This window comes from Prionailurus viverrinus, chromosome C1, assembly GCF_022837055.1.
Source record: "Prionailurus viverrinus isolate Anna chromosome C1, UM_Priviv_1.0, whole genome shotgun sequence".
Classification (NCBI taxonomy): Eukaryota; Metazoa; Chordata; class Mammalia; order Carnivora; family Felidae; genus Prionailurus; species Prionailurus viverrinus.
The window spans coordinates 114901164-114917061 of record NC_062568.1 but is presented as its reverse complement, the minus strand read 5'-3'; the positions used below and the strand labels follow the sequence as shown (position 1 = coordinate 114917061).

Below are 15898 nucleotides of genomic sequence, written 5' to 3'. Positions count from 1 at the left end.
GGTTGAGAGAGATGGGGTCACACGGCAAGGAAGCAGAGCCAGGCAGGAGCAGGGTGTGGGCGAGGCAGGCTGGCCCAGCATGCGCTAACCTCTTACTTACCTCTGCAACACTGGTAACAATGCAAGGGCAAGTGAGAGATTCAAACCGGGCAGGCTGATGAGATGCTTTCAGTAAATGATGCCAAGGTGCCAGACGTCGCCGTGTTCCTGTCTGGGCAGCTCTGATGATATGCAGACAATAAGCTCTTTATCACGCCCCAGCCAAGGAGAGGGACGTTATCCTTTTGAACAGCCCGACACAATTAGTGAGGGAGTTCCATTTTCCTCTCTGAGCAAAGAAGAGAACAATAATAGATCCCGATTCAAGACTGCTCATCTTTATCTGTAATGAGGGCAGACAGACAAACAAAACCACCGCGTATCTTTTGAAAGAAGGGAGAACGGATTAGCAGTGAGTCCTCCTATAGGAGCTGGAAGAGGCTACCAGATGCCTTTTTTTTTCTCTCCCTCTCTCTGCCTGGTTGGAAGAGGCAGTGGGGGCCTGTTTCCACTCCTTCGACCATTTAAGCCAATGGCTATGAACACTTTGAAGTATTTTATAATTACAAGGGCTCAGGATGACAAATACATCTGAGGCTAGACTGGCTTAATGGGCTAGACTGGGGGTACAAAGCCATGCTGTCTGAGAGACTGGGAGTCAGATGAGAAGTGGGTTCAGCCGAACCCCACCAGAGGCAGGTCAAGGAGTAAGGGGACTGGAGGCTGTCCTCAGCAAGGTCAGGACATCTGGATGAAACGGAGGGGGCATGGAAGAATGGTTGGATTTCATTTTTACCAGCAAATACGTCTTTTCTTTGTCTTCTGTGTCTCTTTTCTTCAGTTGAGCCTTCTGAAAAGAATTTATTAATTTTTAATTTTATTTTTGAGAGAGAGAGAGAGAGAGAGAGAGAAAGAGAGAGAGTGCAAGCAGGGGAGAGGCAGAGAGAGAGAGGGAGACACAGAATCCGAAGCAGGTTCCAGGCTCCGATCTGTCACCACAGAGCCCGATGCAGGGCTCGAACTCACAGACTGTGAGATCATGACCTGAGCTGAAGTCGGACGTTTAACCGACTGAGCCACCCAGGCACCTCAAGAATCTATTAATTTAAAAGAAAAGGTACCACAAAAACTTTGGGGGTGGGGGAGGAAGGACAAAGAAACACTCACTAACAATGAGATTTTCTAGCAACGTTTCTATCGATATTTACTCAGCTAATTGTCTAGTGTTGACATAAACACCCCACCCTTGGAAGGCTCCTGACGCTTGAAAGTTGCCCCACCAGTTGCGATCAGGTGGTCAGAGCCGCCGCCCCCAAATTCCTTCTTGGAATGAGCCAGGCTTTCTCTTCTCATCGCCTCGTTGTCATTTCCCACCAGGTAAGGTCAGCATGCTGACGCAGCTCTCCGCAGTTTGGGTTGCCGTGGAAACCTCCACATGTCAGGTGGAGCTAGAGCTGGTCCCCACGGTGGAGATCCCTACCGTCTGGCCCGAGAAAGCTCGCTGGCCTCCCTGTCTGAAGCGCTGGCCTTCCCGACAACGAGTGGAGTGTATCAAGGTATCGGGGAGCCGGGGGCTCACAGCTTAGCCGCCCACAGCATCACTGACTGTGAACCAGCTCTGGAAGGAAACATGAGGCGTCACGGGATCAGCGGTGCTCCAGGTGTGGGTCGCAGAATCTGAGAGCCTGCTAGGAATGCAGATTCCCGGGCCCGCCCCGGACCTACCGACCGAGGCCTGCTGGGCGGGGCCCTGCAACCTGTGGTGTAAGAAGCTGCGCAGGTGATTCTGGTTCGGGCTTAACGTGGAGAACCAGTTGAAAGTGGGCACAGCCTCTGCCATTCACTGCGCTCCGGGAAGGGGGCTTGTCCCGAGGCTCCTTCCGCGTCCCCCACGTAGGAGGTAGAGCCTGCCTGCTGGCAGCCCCCCCACCCCACCCCAGAGTAGCGGATGGCTTCAGAGAGGGCTTTCTGCTGCGGCGAGCACCGTCCTTCTCATTTTCCTCATGGTTTTCTCTCTCCCCAGTCGTTTGGGTTTGCCTTGTTGGCCTGTTCAAATTATCACTGGCAGCAGAGTTTCCTGCAGGCTGAGCAGGTGCTGCTAGACCAGCTGGATGAGGACGGGGGCTGCCGCAGGAAGTGCTTCCAGGCCCTGAGGCAGATGAAGGAGGACGTCTGGTGTCCGGGAAGGAGGCCTGTGGTCACGTCCCACCATCTGCAGGTGAGTGGGCACGCACGAATTTGGGCGGGTCCTCTCTGTATGCCCTGCAGGGCCCGGCCGGAGCCACTCACGACAGGTGTGTGTGTGTGTGTGTGTGTGTGTGTGCACGCGACGAATTCAGGAGAAGACCCTAGTGTCCATAGTTGCCATCCCAAAGTTACTGCTCACTACCGAGATGTGTAAACCCGGGCTGTATGTGTGCCCGCCGCAGCCCTGCCCAGGCTGAATGGCCTCCGCCTCCTCCCTGCCCTCCCCTTCTTGCCCTCTTTCCTTTTCTTGCTTTTTGCCCTTTCCAGATTTTCTTCTCTCTCCATCTCTCCCCTCGACTTATTTCACGCAACAAACCAGCGCGATGCACCAGAAACTTGGCTGGGGTTCAGCATTGATTTACTCAAAGCCTCCGCCTTTGAGAAACCCACGGTCTGATGAAGTCTTGCAAATTGCTTGAATCTCAGATGGATTCGAGGTTTCCCTGGTGTGAGGACTCCCTCAGTCCCCACAGGTGCGGCCACCGGTGCTCCGATGCCCGCCGCGCAGAGGGGGATCCGGGAAATGGTGAGGTTGCCACGTGAGCATTGCCACAGACCCGAACTGCCAGGTTCCAAATCAGCTGGCAGGGGTTTCCCTAAACCCTATGGCACCTGCCTCCCCTCGCCCCCAAACCCAACATTCATGAATGCCCTTCCTCGCTCACCCAGCAAATGTTTATTGAGGTTACTATGGGCCACACCTGCCCCAGCACCTGCTGTGTGCTCCACAAGCACAAGATGAGCAAACACAGAAGTGGTTCCTGCTCCCATGGAGCTTATGGTTTAGCGGGGCAGACAGACATTTGTCAGATGGTCCTCCAGGTGCATGTGGCCTCACACAGCACGGGGAGCACCAGAGAGGACAGGAGCATCATTCCGTGAGGGCTCAGAGCAGCAGAGCCTGACCTGGGTTGCGAGATCGGGGCTGAGGGGGGGGGGGTCCCCCTGGGGAGGTGACTTTCACACTCTCAGCTCCTCTTTTGCAAATTTCCAACCATACACCGTGAACTGGACGTTCATGGAACAGGCTGTGTGGCACACTGAGGTTGGGAGAAGGCAGACTTAGAGACAGCACAGCCCGAACCTACCTAGCGTCTGTCCGGGAGCTTTGTCCGTTCTCCCTGCCCTTCGACAAGGTGAGCACAGGTCCTGTGTGTGTGTGTCTTCCTTGCACGCTCCTGCTGTGCCCCTTGGCATTCAGTGGACCTCCATCTTCTGCCCCTGTGTTGGGGTTAGAGCTTCTGACCCCAGCTCCAATGTAAGGTATTTAAGGGCAACTACTAACGAGCTCTTAGGATCTCTCCCAATGTGGTGTACCTAGTAGTTGCTCAGTAAATACTTGTTGGGTGAATGAATGAATGCCTTCACATTCTATTGAGCTTCCACAGCCCCCCCGCCCCCCGGCCACGAAATCAGTAGTCTTTGCTTTGCTTTCGTATCTTCCCTAATAACCTGTCCCTCTTGACCTGCCCAAGAATCTGTTAATAATCTCATTTGCACATAGCTGTGCCTCTCTCTGGAATCTCAACATTCTCAACACCGAGCACATTCCCCTAAAAACACTCACCTGTTCTCCTGGATCGAGGACATGTGCTTCCTGAAGGTACTCTAGTTCATTCTGCTGGTTTAGCTTCTTTCCTCCTGGCCTTTCTACAGGCCACACTAGCAAGAGCCAGAGCTGAGCCGCAAACTCCATTCTATCTCCTATTGAAGCTCCTAATCTTAACCACTGACTTCATTGCCTCACAATTAAGATGGATGGAAACACATTAAGTGACATGAATAATTTAGACGAGATTGAATAGGGCCACCACGGGCCTCCCGGGCCTTGACTGCGGTCAAAACTGCATTACATGCGAAGATTTACTTTTATTCCAGTGGCTTCTCAGTCACTAGAGGATTTTAGGGCAACTCCTTAAAGGTGCTCTGTTTCAGTTCTCCCGAGCTCACCTCCAAGGCACAGGATTGTGCCCTCTCAAGAATGGGCATTGTAAAGGGGGGTTATTTTTTGAGAAGGGCAGGGAGGGCAAAAACAGTCCTAACCGCCTGTTCTTCTAGTCTCCCACTGTGGCCCAAGGGCAGGATGCCCTCACATTTAGACATTGGGATGGGCGTGGCTGGTGACAGTGTGCGGTTAGACACCATCCGGATGATGGCTTGAGTGGGCGGGATCGTTGCCAAGCCTTCAGCCTGGGGAAAACAGAAGAGACTGGTTGCAAAACAGCATCAGGAAGGTCGTGCCACTTATTGTCACCCCATCTTCAGCCTAACTGTCTGATGAGTTTCTCACCTCCTCCCCAAAGTGGCTCTTTCCCGAGCAAGTCCATGTGAACAAGAGCTTATCCTTCTTTGGCTTATTTGTCCCTAAAACCCACTCAAAGGCACAGGGGCTTGATTATAAGAGGCTTAACTGTTTTGGTTTGTTTAGGGAGATAAATGCTTAACTACAAGAGGCATGAAAACACTTTTTTGTATCTAGGTTATCTTTTTTTTTTTTTATGTTTCTTTATTTTTGAGACAGAGACAGAGTTGCAAGCTGGGGAGGGGCAGAGAGAGAGCGAGAGAAGGAGACACAGAATCCGAAGCAGGATCCAGGCTCTGAGCTGTCAGCACAGAGCCCGATGTGGGGCTCAAACTCATGAACTGTGAGATGATGCCCTGAGCCAAAGTCGGATGCTTAATCGACTGAGCCACCCAGGTGCCCCAAACTATTCTGTATCTAGGTTATCTTGACTAGCATGATATCCTCTCCGACTCGTTTACTTTGCACGATGTGCTCTAAATCAAAACACACTCAGTGTCTTGCCGTGAACCCAAAACTGCTCTTTTCTTTCTTAGTCAAGGCTGTATTTTAAAAACACTCAACATCTAAATCATAACATTGCTTATTTCACTTAGTCAATAAGCGTTTATTGACTGCCTCCCATGGGCCAGCTCCTCTGCTGGGTGCTAGTGATGTAACAGCAATTAAAATAGGTATCGCTCTCTTCTTTGATGCAGTTTACAATCTAGCAGGGAATCACATTAATGAATACAGAGACGGCTACTCCTGTGATCACTAGTGCTTATGGGAAGTGCGGGACGAAGAGAGTGTTTAATGGTGTCGTAGGGAAATTTGATCTGACAGGTGAGTTTCCCAGACATACTGGGGAAGGAAGTGTGCTCCACACAGAAGTCAGATATGAAAGAAGTCACCCTGTGGTGGAAGAGGGGGGCCAGTGGGGCTGGAAGGAGAGAACAAGGGAGGACGAGGGTAAGATGAGGCTGGAAAGGAAGGTAGGGAGCAAACCTCGCAAACCAAACCGTGTTAAGGATTGTGGTTTTTCATTGACCGATGGTGGGAAGTCTTTAAAGTGTTTCTTTTTTGTTGTTTATTTATTGCGAGGGGGAGAGAGAGAGAGTGCATGTGCATGCAAGCAGGGGAGAGGCAGAGAGAATCCCAAGCAGGCCTCACACTGTCCATGCAGAACCTGATGTGGGGCTCGAACTCCTGAACCATGAGGTCATGACCTGAGCCTGAATCGAGAGTTACACACTTAACCAACTGAGCCACCCAGGCGGCCCTAAAGTATTTCAGACATGAAGAAACATAGATTTATACTCAAAAAGATCACGTTGGCCGCAGCGTGGTGGTGACAGACTGGGGACAAGAATAGGGGCAGAGGCCCAAGTGAGATGGGAGAGGAAGAAAACAGTGGAGATGAACATACACGGTAGATGAGAGAAACACTTTGGAGGCACTGGCAGAACTTGATGAGGGTGGTGAGGGAGGGGTGACTCCCGGGTTGAGTCTTGCCTGAGACTGGCTGGATAAGGAAGTCTGGAAACACACCAGGTTTGTGGGGAGAAGGGTCGTGAGTCCGGCTGGGACATGTTGGTGGCGATAACTTTCAGATTCCCAAGAGATACCAGGAGAGGAGGTCAGAGAAGTCTGGCCTGGGAAGAGAAATTGTGAGTGACCTCTATTTGTTCGGTGGGGATTCTAGCTGCTGAGGAAGGAAGGAAAAGAGACCAAGAGAAAAAGAGGGTATGGAACGGAGCCTCCAAAACTCCATCACTGGGAAGTAGAGAAAGCAGATAGCGTGCCAAGGGGTAGCTGTGGTGCCCGGAGAAACCCAGAGAGCCCAGAAGCTTGGCAACCCAGTGAGAGAGAACCCCATTGAGAAGCCCCAATGAGAGAACCCCATTCTGCTGGGCAAGGCCTGTTGGACTTGGACTTAGCAACATGGAGACCACGGGCCCTGAGGACCGATGGCGGAAAAATTCATATTGCAGTGGATCGAGATGGCAGTCAGCGGAGAGGAAATGACGACAGATAATTGAGAGGATTCTTTGGAGAAGCCTTCACTTGCCAAGATGTGAGAGGTTAGGAGGCAGACGTGGCCCTGGGGCAAGGAGTGGGGGAGGAGAGTTTAGAATAATTGCAAGAGCCAGCAGAGGAAGGGCAAGGGCAGGAAAGAGGGAAGTCAGTCGCAGACAGCTCCCAGAAGGAGAGATCCCAAGCCCTGCTTGGGGGTTCCCCTGGCCAGGCGGGGTGGTCAAAGCAGAGAGCGAGAGAGGAAGGTGCGCATATAGGCGGACTGTTTGGCTGCCATGAGGGTTTCCATCTTCCTTATAAAGTAGTAGGCAAAGGCATCCGCCAGGAGTGGGGAAATTGCAGATCTAAGGAGAGTGGTGGTAACTGGGGATACCAGGGGCGAGAGAAACAATGATCAAAGAGGCGCAGGAGACCTGCAGGGCGAGGCCGAGAACCCACCCGAGGGTGGGGATCGTGAAATCATGGAGGAACCAACTTGTCCCGGGTGACTCCCTTCTCCCTCCTTCCACGGCCGCGTGAGCCCGGTACCATTTCTGAAGACTTTCTCCTCCATTGCCCGGAACGATGTCTGACACCACCTCTTCCTTCCGTAGACGGTGCTCTTTTGGACTTGTGAGAAATACCCCCACCCGAAGGACTGGCAGGTGTTCAGCAAAGCGTTCCTGCGCCTGGTGAGGAAGCTGCACAAGTGTGTGAGCCAGCACTTTCTGAAGCACTATTTCGTGCGCAAGAGCAACCTGCTCCAACATGCCAGCTCGGGCGAACTGGACACCGTGGCCCAGAAGCTGGCTCTCTTCCTGAAGAACCCCCAGATCGGCCTGCCCTGACGCTGCTCCTGCCTGGGAGGCTCTTGGACACCTTATCCTGGCTCGACCTCGTTCCCTGGAGGATCCTGCTCAGGAGAGAAGCAACGTGTGGCACAGGAGATGACATTGACCCACTAGCACTTAAGGGGGGAACACTGTACCCCAAGATGTCCAATCTCAGCTTCCCTAGAGCCAAGCAAGCATTTCAGCCCTCACGAGCTACCTCTCTCGGGGACAAGCTGTCATCAGGCTTCCCCAAGCCATCGATTCCGAGCTGCTGACAGCACTGGATGTGTTCTCCTCGCTCGGGCTCTGAGTGTCGGCTGGGGAGGATGGAGACAAGAACCCCTGGGGGGCCAGGCATCGGCCTGCGGCCCAGGACTGGTGCTCCAGCCCACTGACAGTGGGCTCATTACCTTTCCACTCGCAAATGCAGCTGTGAATGTACCTTTCTGAGCCTGCGGGACTATGCTGGTGCCCTTACTAGAGGAGGGCACTGGGTCAACACAAAGTGTCAGTCATTGGTTGGTAGCCAGTGTTTGCCTGCTGGCTCGGCACCAACACCGCTGACGGGGTGATTGTGTCTGACCGGTGGGCACGCCTGCCCTGGCCTTCCTGCCCTCAGTTCTCCTGAACCGTCCTTTGGGTCGTGTGGTTCTAGCTGCTTCCCTCGTGTTCTCTAAGAGGGGAGAGGGTGGTTTTGATGGCCAGTGTCGGCCAGAGGTGAAAGTTCAGCTCTGCTTGCCAGCCTGCTCCGGCCATTCCCCTTTTCTTGTGCCCGATGTTTTATATTCTTGGAGTGGGCCCAGGATGATGACCTCCAAGAAATGGCTTGGTGTCACCCACCTCTCAATACCTGCCTTTGCTCACCTCATTCGCTCACTCATTCATGGGTAGATACATGCTCATTAGGCACTGGGAGTAGAGCGAGGAGCCAAATGGACAAAGGATGTACCCGTTGGGGGACGGCACCTAAGGTCAAAGACAGGAAGTGCACAACAGATAAATAAACACGATTATTACAAATGGTAGCAAGTGCCCTGAAGGAAACAAACAGAATATTGAAATAGAGCCACAGAGAGCTCCTCGAAGGATGAAAATGCAAACAGCTGAAGGGGAAGGGAAGCGGGGGGCAGGGGCAGGCTTGGAGGGGCTGGAATGGTTCAGATCACTGAACCTTGTAAAGCTGGCAAGGAATCTGTGTTTTATTCTAAAATCAAAGGCATGACAGTTGGCCTTTCCCAGAGCAGTAGGGTATGGTGATATGATTTGCATTTTGTTTGTTTATTTATTTATGACTTGGATTTTAAATGACCAGTCCAGTGACTGTATAAAGGGGGCGTAGGGTCCCACACAAGAGTTGAGGCATTGAAGGCCAGTAAGCCCACCCATTTTGAATTTCACTGAGATCCACGGGGCCACACATCCCATGTGGCACAAAGAATGCTTGGGGAGGTCAATGCTTTCTTCTGGTACTTATTTATGCTTTTCAACTCAAGGGAATCCTTTATTACTCAGAACATTTCCCCCACTGAAATTTCTAAAAGCATGAACAACTGAGTTTTTTTTTAAAAAAAGTCACATTGGAAAGTGAAATATTTTTACAAAAATACTCTAACCAAATGGTGGGTTCCCTGGGCTATCACATAGGAAATCATGATTTTAAACTGTTGGGGGAAAAAAAATCCTTTCAAAGATATGATGAGTTGATAATTTTTGAAAATGTGAAATAATGAGCAAGCCAATGTTTTGTTAAGTCATCAAAACTTGCATTCAAAGACCCATACTCTGGGGCCTTGGGACACATCATTTCTGAGAAGGTGGCAGATAATAACTTTTTTTTTTTTAATGATGAAAACAACTGAAGCAAGTTTTAAGCGAGCTGTATAATGCCAAGAAGTGGAAGTTGGCTGGACCACTGATTGGAAATGTGCACGTGGAGAGGAGTGGGACTGACATACTCCACAGTCTGATCCAGTAGGCTCTTCCCACCTCCCCCCGTATCTGTCTGTGGTCTTCGTAGGAAGCAGGGAGATCTGCGGACTCCCGACTGTTCCTCTGCTGGGCAGCAGAGGACAGTAGAGGACCGCATTTGGGAAGAGCCTCTTTCCCCGCACATACCCCTCAGAGCCCAGTAGGTGGCACCCTCCTCAGCCCGGGACTTCAATCTGGCTTCTGGGAGAAGGGTGGCCAGCCATCACAGTCTTTCTGCTTAAGGCTCAGGCTTTCAAAGGGAGCCTGGGAGAGAGTTGTCCCTCCTTTCTGTTTGTAGGCACAGAGCGCCTAGCTCTGAGAAGTCTGATATTACTGATATGCTGATATGCTGATATATATATACTGATAAGTCTGATATTATTCTGGTCAAGTTTTTGTTTGTTTGTTTTTTTGTTTTTATTCTCCAAAAGATTTTTCCTTTCATGTCCACTCTGGCCACAGGACTGTTTTATACTGCAGTGGTTGGTATTCAGCCATTTAAGTGACCTGCTTGCCCTTGCATCTCGCTGGCACACAACTGCCCTTAATAAGTTGTTCACCCCTCTCTGTATCTCCATTTTTTTTATGGGCGTGGTTATGGGCTGGATTGTGTCCCCCCCACACGCATAAAATTCACGTACGGAAGCTCTCACCCCCAGTGCCTCAGAATGTGTCTGTATTTGGAGGTGGGGCCTTTAAAGAGGTGGTCAAGGGGCGCCTGGGTGGCTCAGTCGGTTGAACGTCCGATTTCGGCTCAGGTCACCATCTCACGCTTCACAAGTTCTACCCCCGCATCAGACTTGGTGCTGACAGTGTGAAGACTGTTGTCTCTCTCTCTCTCTCTTTCTCTCTCTCTCTCTCTGCCCCTCCCCTGCTCACACTCTGTCTCTGTCTCTGTCTCTCTCAAAAATAAATAAACATTAAAATTTTTAAAAGAGGTGATCAAGTTAAAATGAGGCCATTTGGGTGGGCCCTGGGCCATTAGGACCGATGTTCCTGTAAGAAGAGGAAGAGGCACTTGGGCAGGGGCACAAGGGAGGAAAGGCCACCCGCGAGCCAAGGAGCGGAGCCTCTGGAGAAGACAATGTCGCCAGCACCTTGATCTTGGGTTTCCATTCTCCAGAACCGTGAGAAAATAATTTCCTGTTGTTTCAGCTATGCAGCCTGTGGTATTCTGGTACGGCCACCCTGGGAAGGCAGTACAAACACGATGACAGAGTATGTGCCTCACTGCCTTGATGAGGGGAATAAACAGAATAAAGGACGTCAAAAGCTCGTTTAGTAATCTGGTGTGCCGTAGCTGTCGAATAAGCGCTTGGAGTCTTGGACAGCTACTCCCCAAGGCCGTGCCTCCACCGCTGCCTTTCTTGATAGCTCCCCCCGCCCCATAGAGACATCCTTCATCAAGAAATGACAAACCATCACGGGGACAACGTGCGTGGCATCCCACCACGAGTTCCATAAACCCGTCTTTTCCTTCGTCCCTCTTGCTGAGCGGAGGAAGTGTCTGAGGATTTCTCCACGTGCGGTGGAGCGATGCCAACCTGCCTTCTCGGGGACAGCTTTCCATTTATTGTGCGTAGCGTGCTCTTCTTCCTCTTACACCTGTCATTCCCCCTCTTAGCCTCTCTTCACTGCCCAGCTTCCTCTTCACACCTTCCTTCCTTCCTTCCTTCCTCCCTCCCTCCCTCCCTTCCTCCCTTCCTCCCTCCCTTCCTTCTTTCCTCCCTTCCTTCCTCCCTCCCTTCCTTCCTTCCTTCCTCTCTTCCTTCCTTCCTTCCTTCCTTCCTTTCTTTCTTTGAAAGATATCACACAGGTGGGAGTTGAAAGTATCTAAAGAATAATAATAAAACAGATGCCAATATACTACCTAGGTGAAGAATAGCACTTGGCCGGTACTTTAGAATCCTAGGTGCCCGTTCTGTTCCCTAGCCCCCTCTCTCCCTGATTTTATGTGAGCCATTCAGCTGCTTTCCTTTACAGTTTGACTCCCTGTCATATTTCATTGATCCTAAGCCCCTAACAGTTGTGAGGTGAATCATGATTTCACGTCCCAGAAAGAAAAGGTGCTTTCATAATTGCAAATCACCACTGACTATCAGATCCGTCCTCATTTCTTTTAAAAAAAAATGTTTATTTTGAGAGGGAGAAAGAGAGAGAATCCCAAGCAGGCTCTGTGCTGTCAGCACAGAGCCAGATGCGGGGCTCAGACCCAGGAACCACGAGATCATGACCTGAGCAGAAATTAAGAGTCGACATTTGACAGACTGAGCCCCCCAGGGGCCCCGTGCATCCCCATTGTTTTAGAGAGATTAAAATGTGAAAAGGTTGATTTTAGAGCCCACAAAATACGACTTGCGTGCACCTGCATGTCTTTCAGTTCTGCCTGTTTTCAAGTCTTATGTCAATGGAATCATCCCATGCAAAGTCTTCTGGGATTGGCTTTTGTCCATAGTGTGCTTCTGAGGCTCTTCCATGTGGGCGTGGGTGGCAGAGGTGTGTTCCTTCCCACCATCATGGAATATTCCACGGCGAACCCTTGCTACTGTACGTATCTACGTTACTGTAGGTGCGCATCGGGTTGTTTCTAGCTTTGGTGATGGGAACTGCTTTTATACACATTCTCGTATGTGACTTCTAATGCACTCAGGCCTTTTTAAAAAAAATTTTTTTTTTTTTTATTTTTGAGAGAGAGAGACAGAACATAAGCAGGGGAGGGGCAGAGAGAGAGGGAGACACAGAATCCGAAGCAGGCTCCAGGCTCCGAGCTGTCAGCACAGAGCACAACGCAGGGCTCGAACTCACCAACCGTGAGATCGTGACCTGAGCTGAAGTCGGATGCTTAACCAACCGAGCCACCCAGGCATCCCTGAATGCACTCAGGTCTCCTTCCTGTTTTTTAACGTCATGGAGATATGCTCCTATGGTGTCCTCTACAATTTTACCGCTGTGCCTTTTCTCACCAGAGTTAGAAAACACTCTCTCTCTTTCTCCAGTCAATTCTCATGAAACTGGGATGATCTCTTTGCTTGGAACTTTAGTAAAACTCACCTAAAAAGCTGACTGGGCCTTGTGTTTTCTTTGTCAGAAGATTTGAAGCTATTAATTTTCCTTTTAGGGGTAAATGATATTCAGATTTTCTACTTCTTCCTGAGCTTCCTGTTAATTTACACTTTACTAAGAATTCTCCCATTTCATCTAAGTGTTCAGATTTACTGGCAAAATAATTGTTCATCATACTTAATTATCTATTTAAACTCTGATATATTTGTATTCTTTCTTGATGAGACTTATGGAGTAATTGTGTGTTTTGTTCATCTTTGTATGTTTTTCGTTAATTTCTGCTCATAGCTTTCTTTCCCTCTACTTCCTCCAGGCTTACTCTAATGTTATTATTTTTTTTAACTTCTTAAATGTTTAGCTCAGAACTCCTCAGCGTGTCTTCTTTTCTAAGCATACAAATTTCCTTTTAATACCCTTTCAGCAGAATTCCACAGGTGTTAATAAATTGCATTTTCATCTTCTTTTAGTTCTGTTTATTTTCTGATTGCTACTGCGATTTCCTCGCTGACCCATGAGGTACTTAGATGTTTTAAAAAGTATTATTTTCAAACATATTGGGTTTCCTAGTTATGTTTTCATTACTGATTTATAAATAGATTGCACCGGAGTCCAAGAGACGGGTCTGAAGGCCTCACTCCGTGGATACTCATGGAGGCCAGCTTTTTTGCTCTGAGCGTCTCCAGTGGTCAGTGCATACAAGGGGTTGTGAGAGTTCGGATGCAAGGTGTAAGGAATGTCAGTTAGATGGTGTGCTGCTTAAAGTTTGTATCTATTTCAGATTTCTTTTGGGCTGCGTTTTCCAACATTTCCTGAGAGAGTTGTTTTAAAATCTCCCATTACGAGCGTGGATTTTTCGATTTCTCCTTAAAGCATCGACAACTGGTTCTCGATATGCTTTCAGACTATATTATTAGGGTCATACAGGGTTAGAGTTTATGTCTTCCCAGTCAACTGAAGATGTTATCATTATAAGGTGACTTTTTTTTTGAACTGTCGTAAACATTTGCGTAAACATTGCTTTTGTCTGATGTTAATGTTGGAACACCACCTTAGTTGCCCTCGCATATCATTTTCCATCAGTTAGCTTTCCACCCATTTGTATCTTTACATTGTTGGTAACTCTGTCTCTTGTAAATGGCTGAGTTTCTAAAAACAAATGGAGGCCTTTTGACTCGACTAATACATTTAGATTGATTGCTACTCTTGTGCTTTCCATGTGACCCATTTTCCAAACCTTTTTCTGTCTTTTGCCCCAGCATCTTGCCTTTTTAAAAATTAAGGGCTTTTTTTCTCTTTTTTTTTTTCTATTTCTTTCCCCCTCCTTACTAGTTTGTAAGGTTCATGTACTATCTCTCTGTCTTTTTAATGGCTACCAAGGCTATTTGTTTATATAGACTAATTCTATGGGCTCAGGTGAAAGTTAGCCACTACCTTTATTCTCTCACTGAGGACTCCAGGGTCTTGGCTCCTATCACCCCCCTTCCCACATTATCTGCTACCGTGACCCTGGATTTGGATTCTAGCCTGTTTGTCCCCCCTCCCCCCCCACACACAGAGTGTCTTTTATTCCATTGTGTCCCCAGTGTGTGGCACACAACGGACAACAATAACCTTTCAGGACACAAGTGAATGAACCCTCCAGCAACATTGGTACAGGCTTCTCATTTAGGCCCGATGATTTTGGTTTAGGCATTTGGTGGAACAAATATGCCTGATTGCCTTACAGCTTCAAATATCTTGACATGGTGTCTGATGCCCTAGGGATTTCTGGTCTCCGTGCACCACTCACCAAGTCCCCTCCAGTTTTCAAGTCCCGTCACTCCTCCACTCACAATCCTCCAGTCACGTCCCATCCCACTCATCCTAAAATCCAGAGGCCCAAACCACCTGCAACCCCCGAGCTCCCTGAACCTACCTCCTACCCCTTTCCTTTCTCACTCCCACCTCCAGTCACACCTTGCTCTTCTAGAACATTCCAAGCATGACTCCGCCTCAGGACTTTTGCTTGTTGTGTCTTCTGAAGACCTTCCCTAACCTTTCTTGTTGTTTTGTTTTAAGAGAAAGTACGCACACATGTGCGGGTGCAAATGCAAGCTGGGGAGAAGAGAGGCAGAGGGAGAGAGAATCCCAAGCAGGCTGCAGGTTCAGTGCAGAGCCCCATGCAGGGCTCAATACCATGACCCTGGCATCATGACCTGAGCTGAAATCTAGAGTTAGACATGCAATCAACTGAGCCACCCAGGCACCCCCTTCCCTAACCCTTCTTATACAAACTAGTTATCACTGGTCCCTACTCCCTCCTCACCCCTGTCTTGATATGTTCAACTTCCTGTTCTGCTTTAAGTCTCTCCATGACACTAAACACCACCTGGACATTCTTTCCTTCCTTTTTTCTATCGGTCTGTCTATATATTCTTTCCATCTATCTATCTATCTATCTATCTATCTATCATCTATCATCTATCATCTCCCACCAGAGTGGAGTCTCTGTGAGAAAGAGATTTCATCCCTATTTTCAAGGTTGTGTCTACAACCCTGGGCACATGGCAAATGCCCAGTAAGTAATGTATTGTGTAGAAGTATTTGCAGAACTCCTTCAGAAATGACCTATTCAAGTCTCAAGCTTCCTGGACTTTTACAGGAATTTTTTTTTCTCTCTCCTTCAAAGTGGCAGAATCATAGAGTTTTCTCACTTGAAGAGATGGTAGAATGGGGCAACTGAGGGTTCGGACAGGTTGACCTGTTGGGCTCAGCTCACAAACTTTGAGGCGATTTGTAATTGAAAGTCTAAAATCTGTTCCTCAGAAGCCCATGAAGCTTCTAAAGTGCAAACCTAAGTGATGTAGGAATTGCAAACCCAAATCAGACTCTGGCCACACATTTTTGGTGATTCTCCCTCATCTGTGGCCTGTGCTCTCTCACCCCCCTCGCCCTCCACCCTGGTCCCACTGCCATGGTTGTCAGGACATCAGCATGGGCAGGGCCCTTGTCGGATACGGGGACCTGCTTTTGTGGTCTTTCTTTCTCTCCTTCTCCCCCCTCTCTCTTCCTCTCTCTTGTTGCTTCTTTTCTCTGAATTCAGAATATATTTGCATGTTTAAAAGACATGGGAATGTGGAAGAATTAAAGAAGGTAGCCCTAATCATCATGGAGGAGAGCCTGGTGACCAGCTGGTGGCCTATACGACCCTTTGTTGCATAGGTGAGAAGGAGAGGCTAGAAGAGAGGACAGAAAATGATTTGCTCAGATTTACAGTGCCCCCAACGGAACCCTTGATTTCCCTTCTCCAGCCTGTCCCCACTCAGTAAATAGAGTCCTTGTCCAACCATTTGCTTCAGCCACAAACCCACGCGTCGTCCTGGAGCCTCTCCATCACCCCGCACCTTCAGCCCACCACATGCATCCCCACGCCTCTACACGGACTTCCTCACTGGTTTCCTTGCACCTGCTT

At 49.2% G+C, this 15898-nt stretch overlaps 1 protein-coding gene across 11 annotated transcripts in view; it reads left to right on the top strand.

Annotated features, from left to right (window-relative positions):
• The window catches only part of MAB21L3 (mab-21 like 3), a 145164-nt gene that overhangs the window by 62761 nt on the left and 66505 nt on the right, over window positions 1–15898 (top strand). For 7 of the 11 annotated variants that reach the window (XR_007154909.1, XR_007154908.1, XR_007154906.1 and 4 more), the window contains exons 4-5: window positions 1417–1595; window positions 2063–2257. Coding sequence is in view for 5 of the 11 variants with exons in the window: in XM_047871830.1 (XP_047727786.1) it covers window positions 1417–1595; window positions 2063–2257 (374 nt within the window). In the remaining 6 variants the exon portion in view is untranslated. Of the gene's footprint in view, window positions 1–1416; window positions 1596–2062; window positions 2258–7197; window positions 12446–15898 lie in introns of those variants that run through there. The other 4 variants (XM_047871828.1, XM_047871829.1, XM_047871832.1 and 1 more) reach the window with 1 other exon arrangement.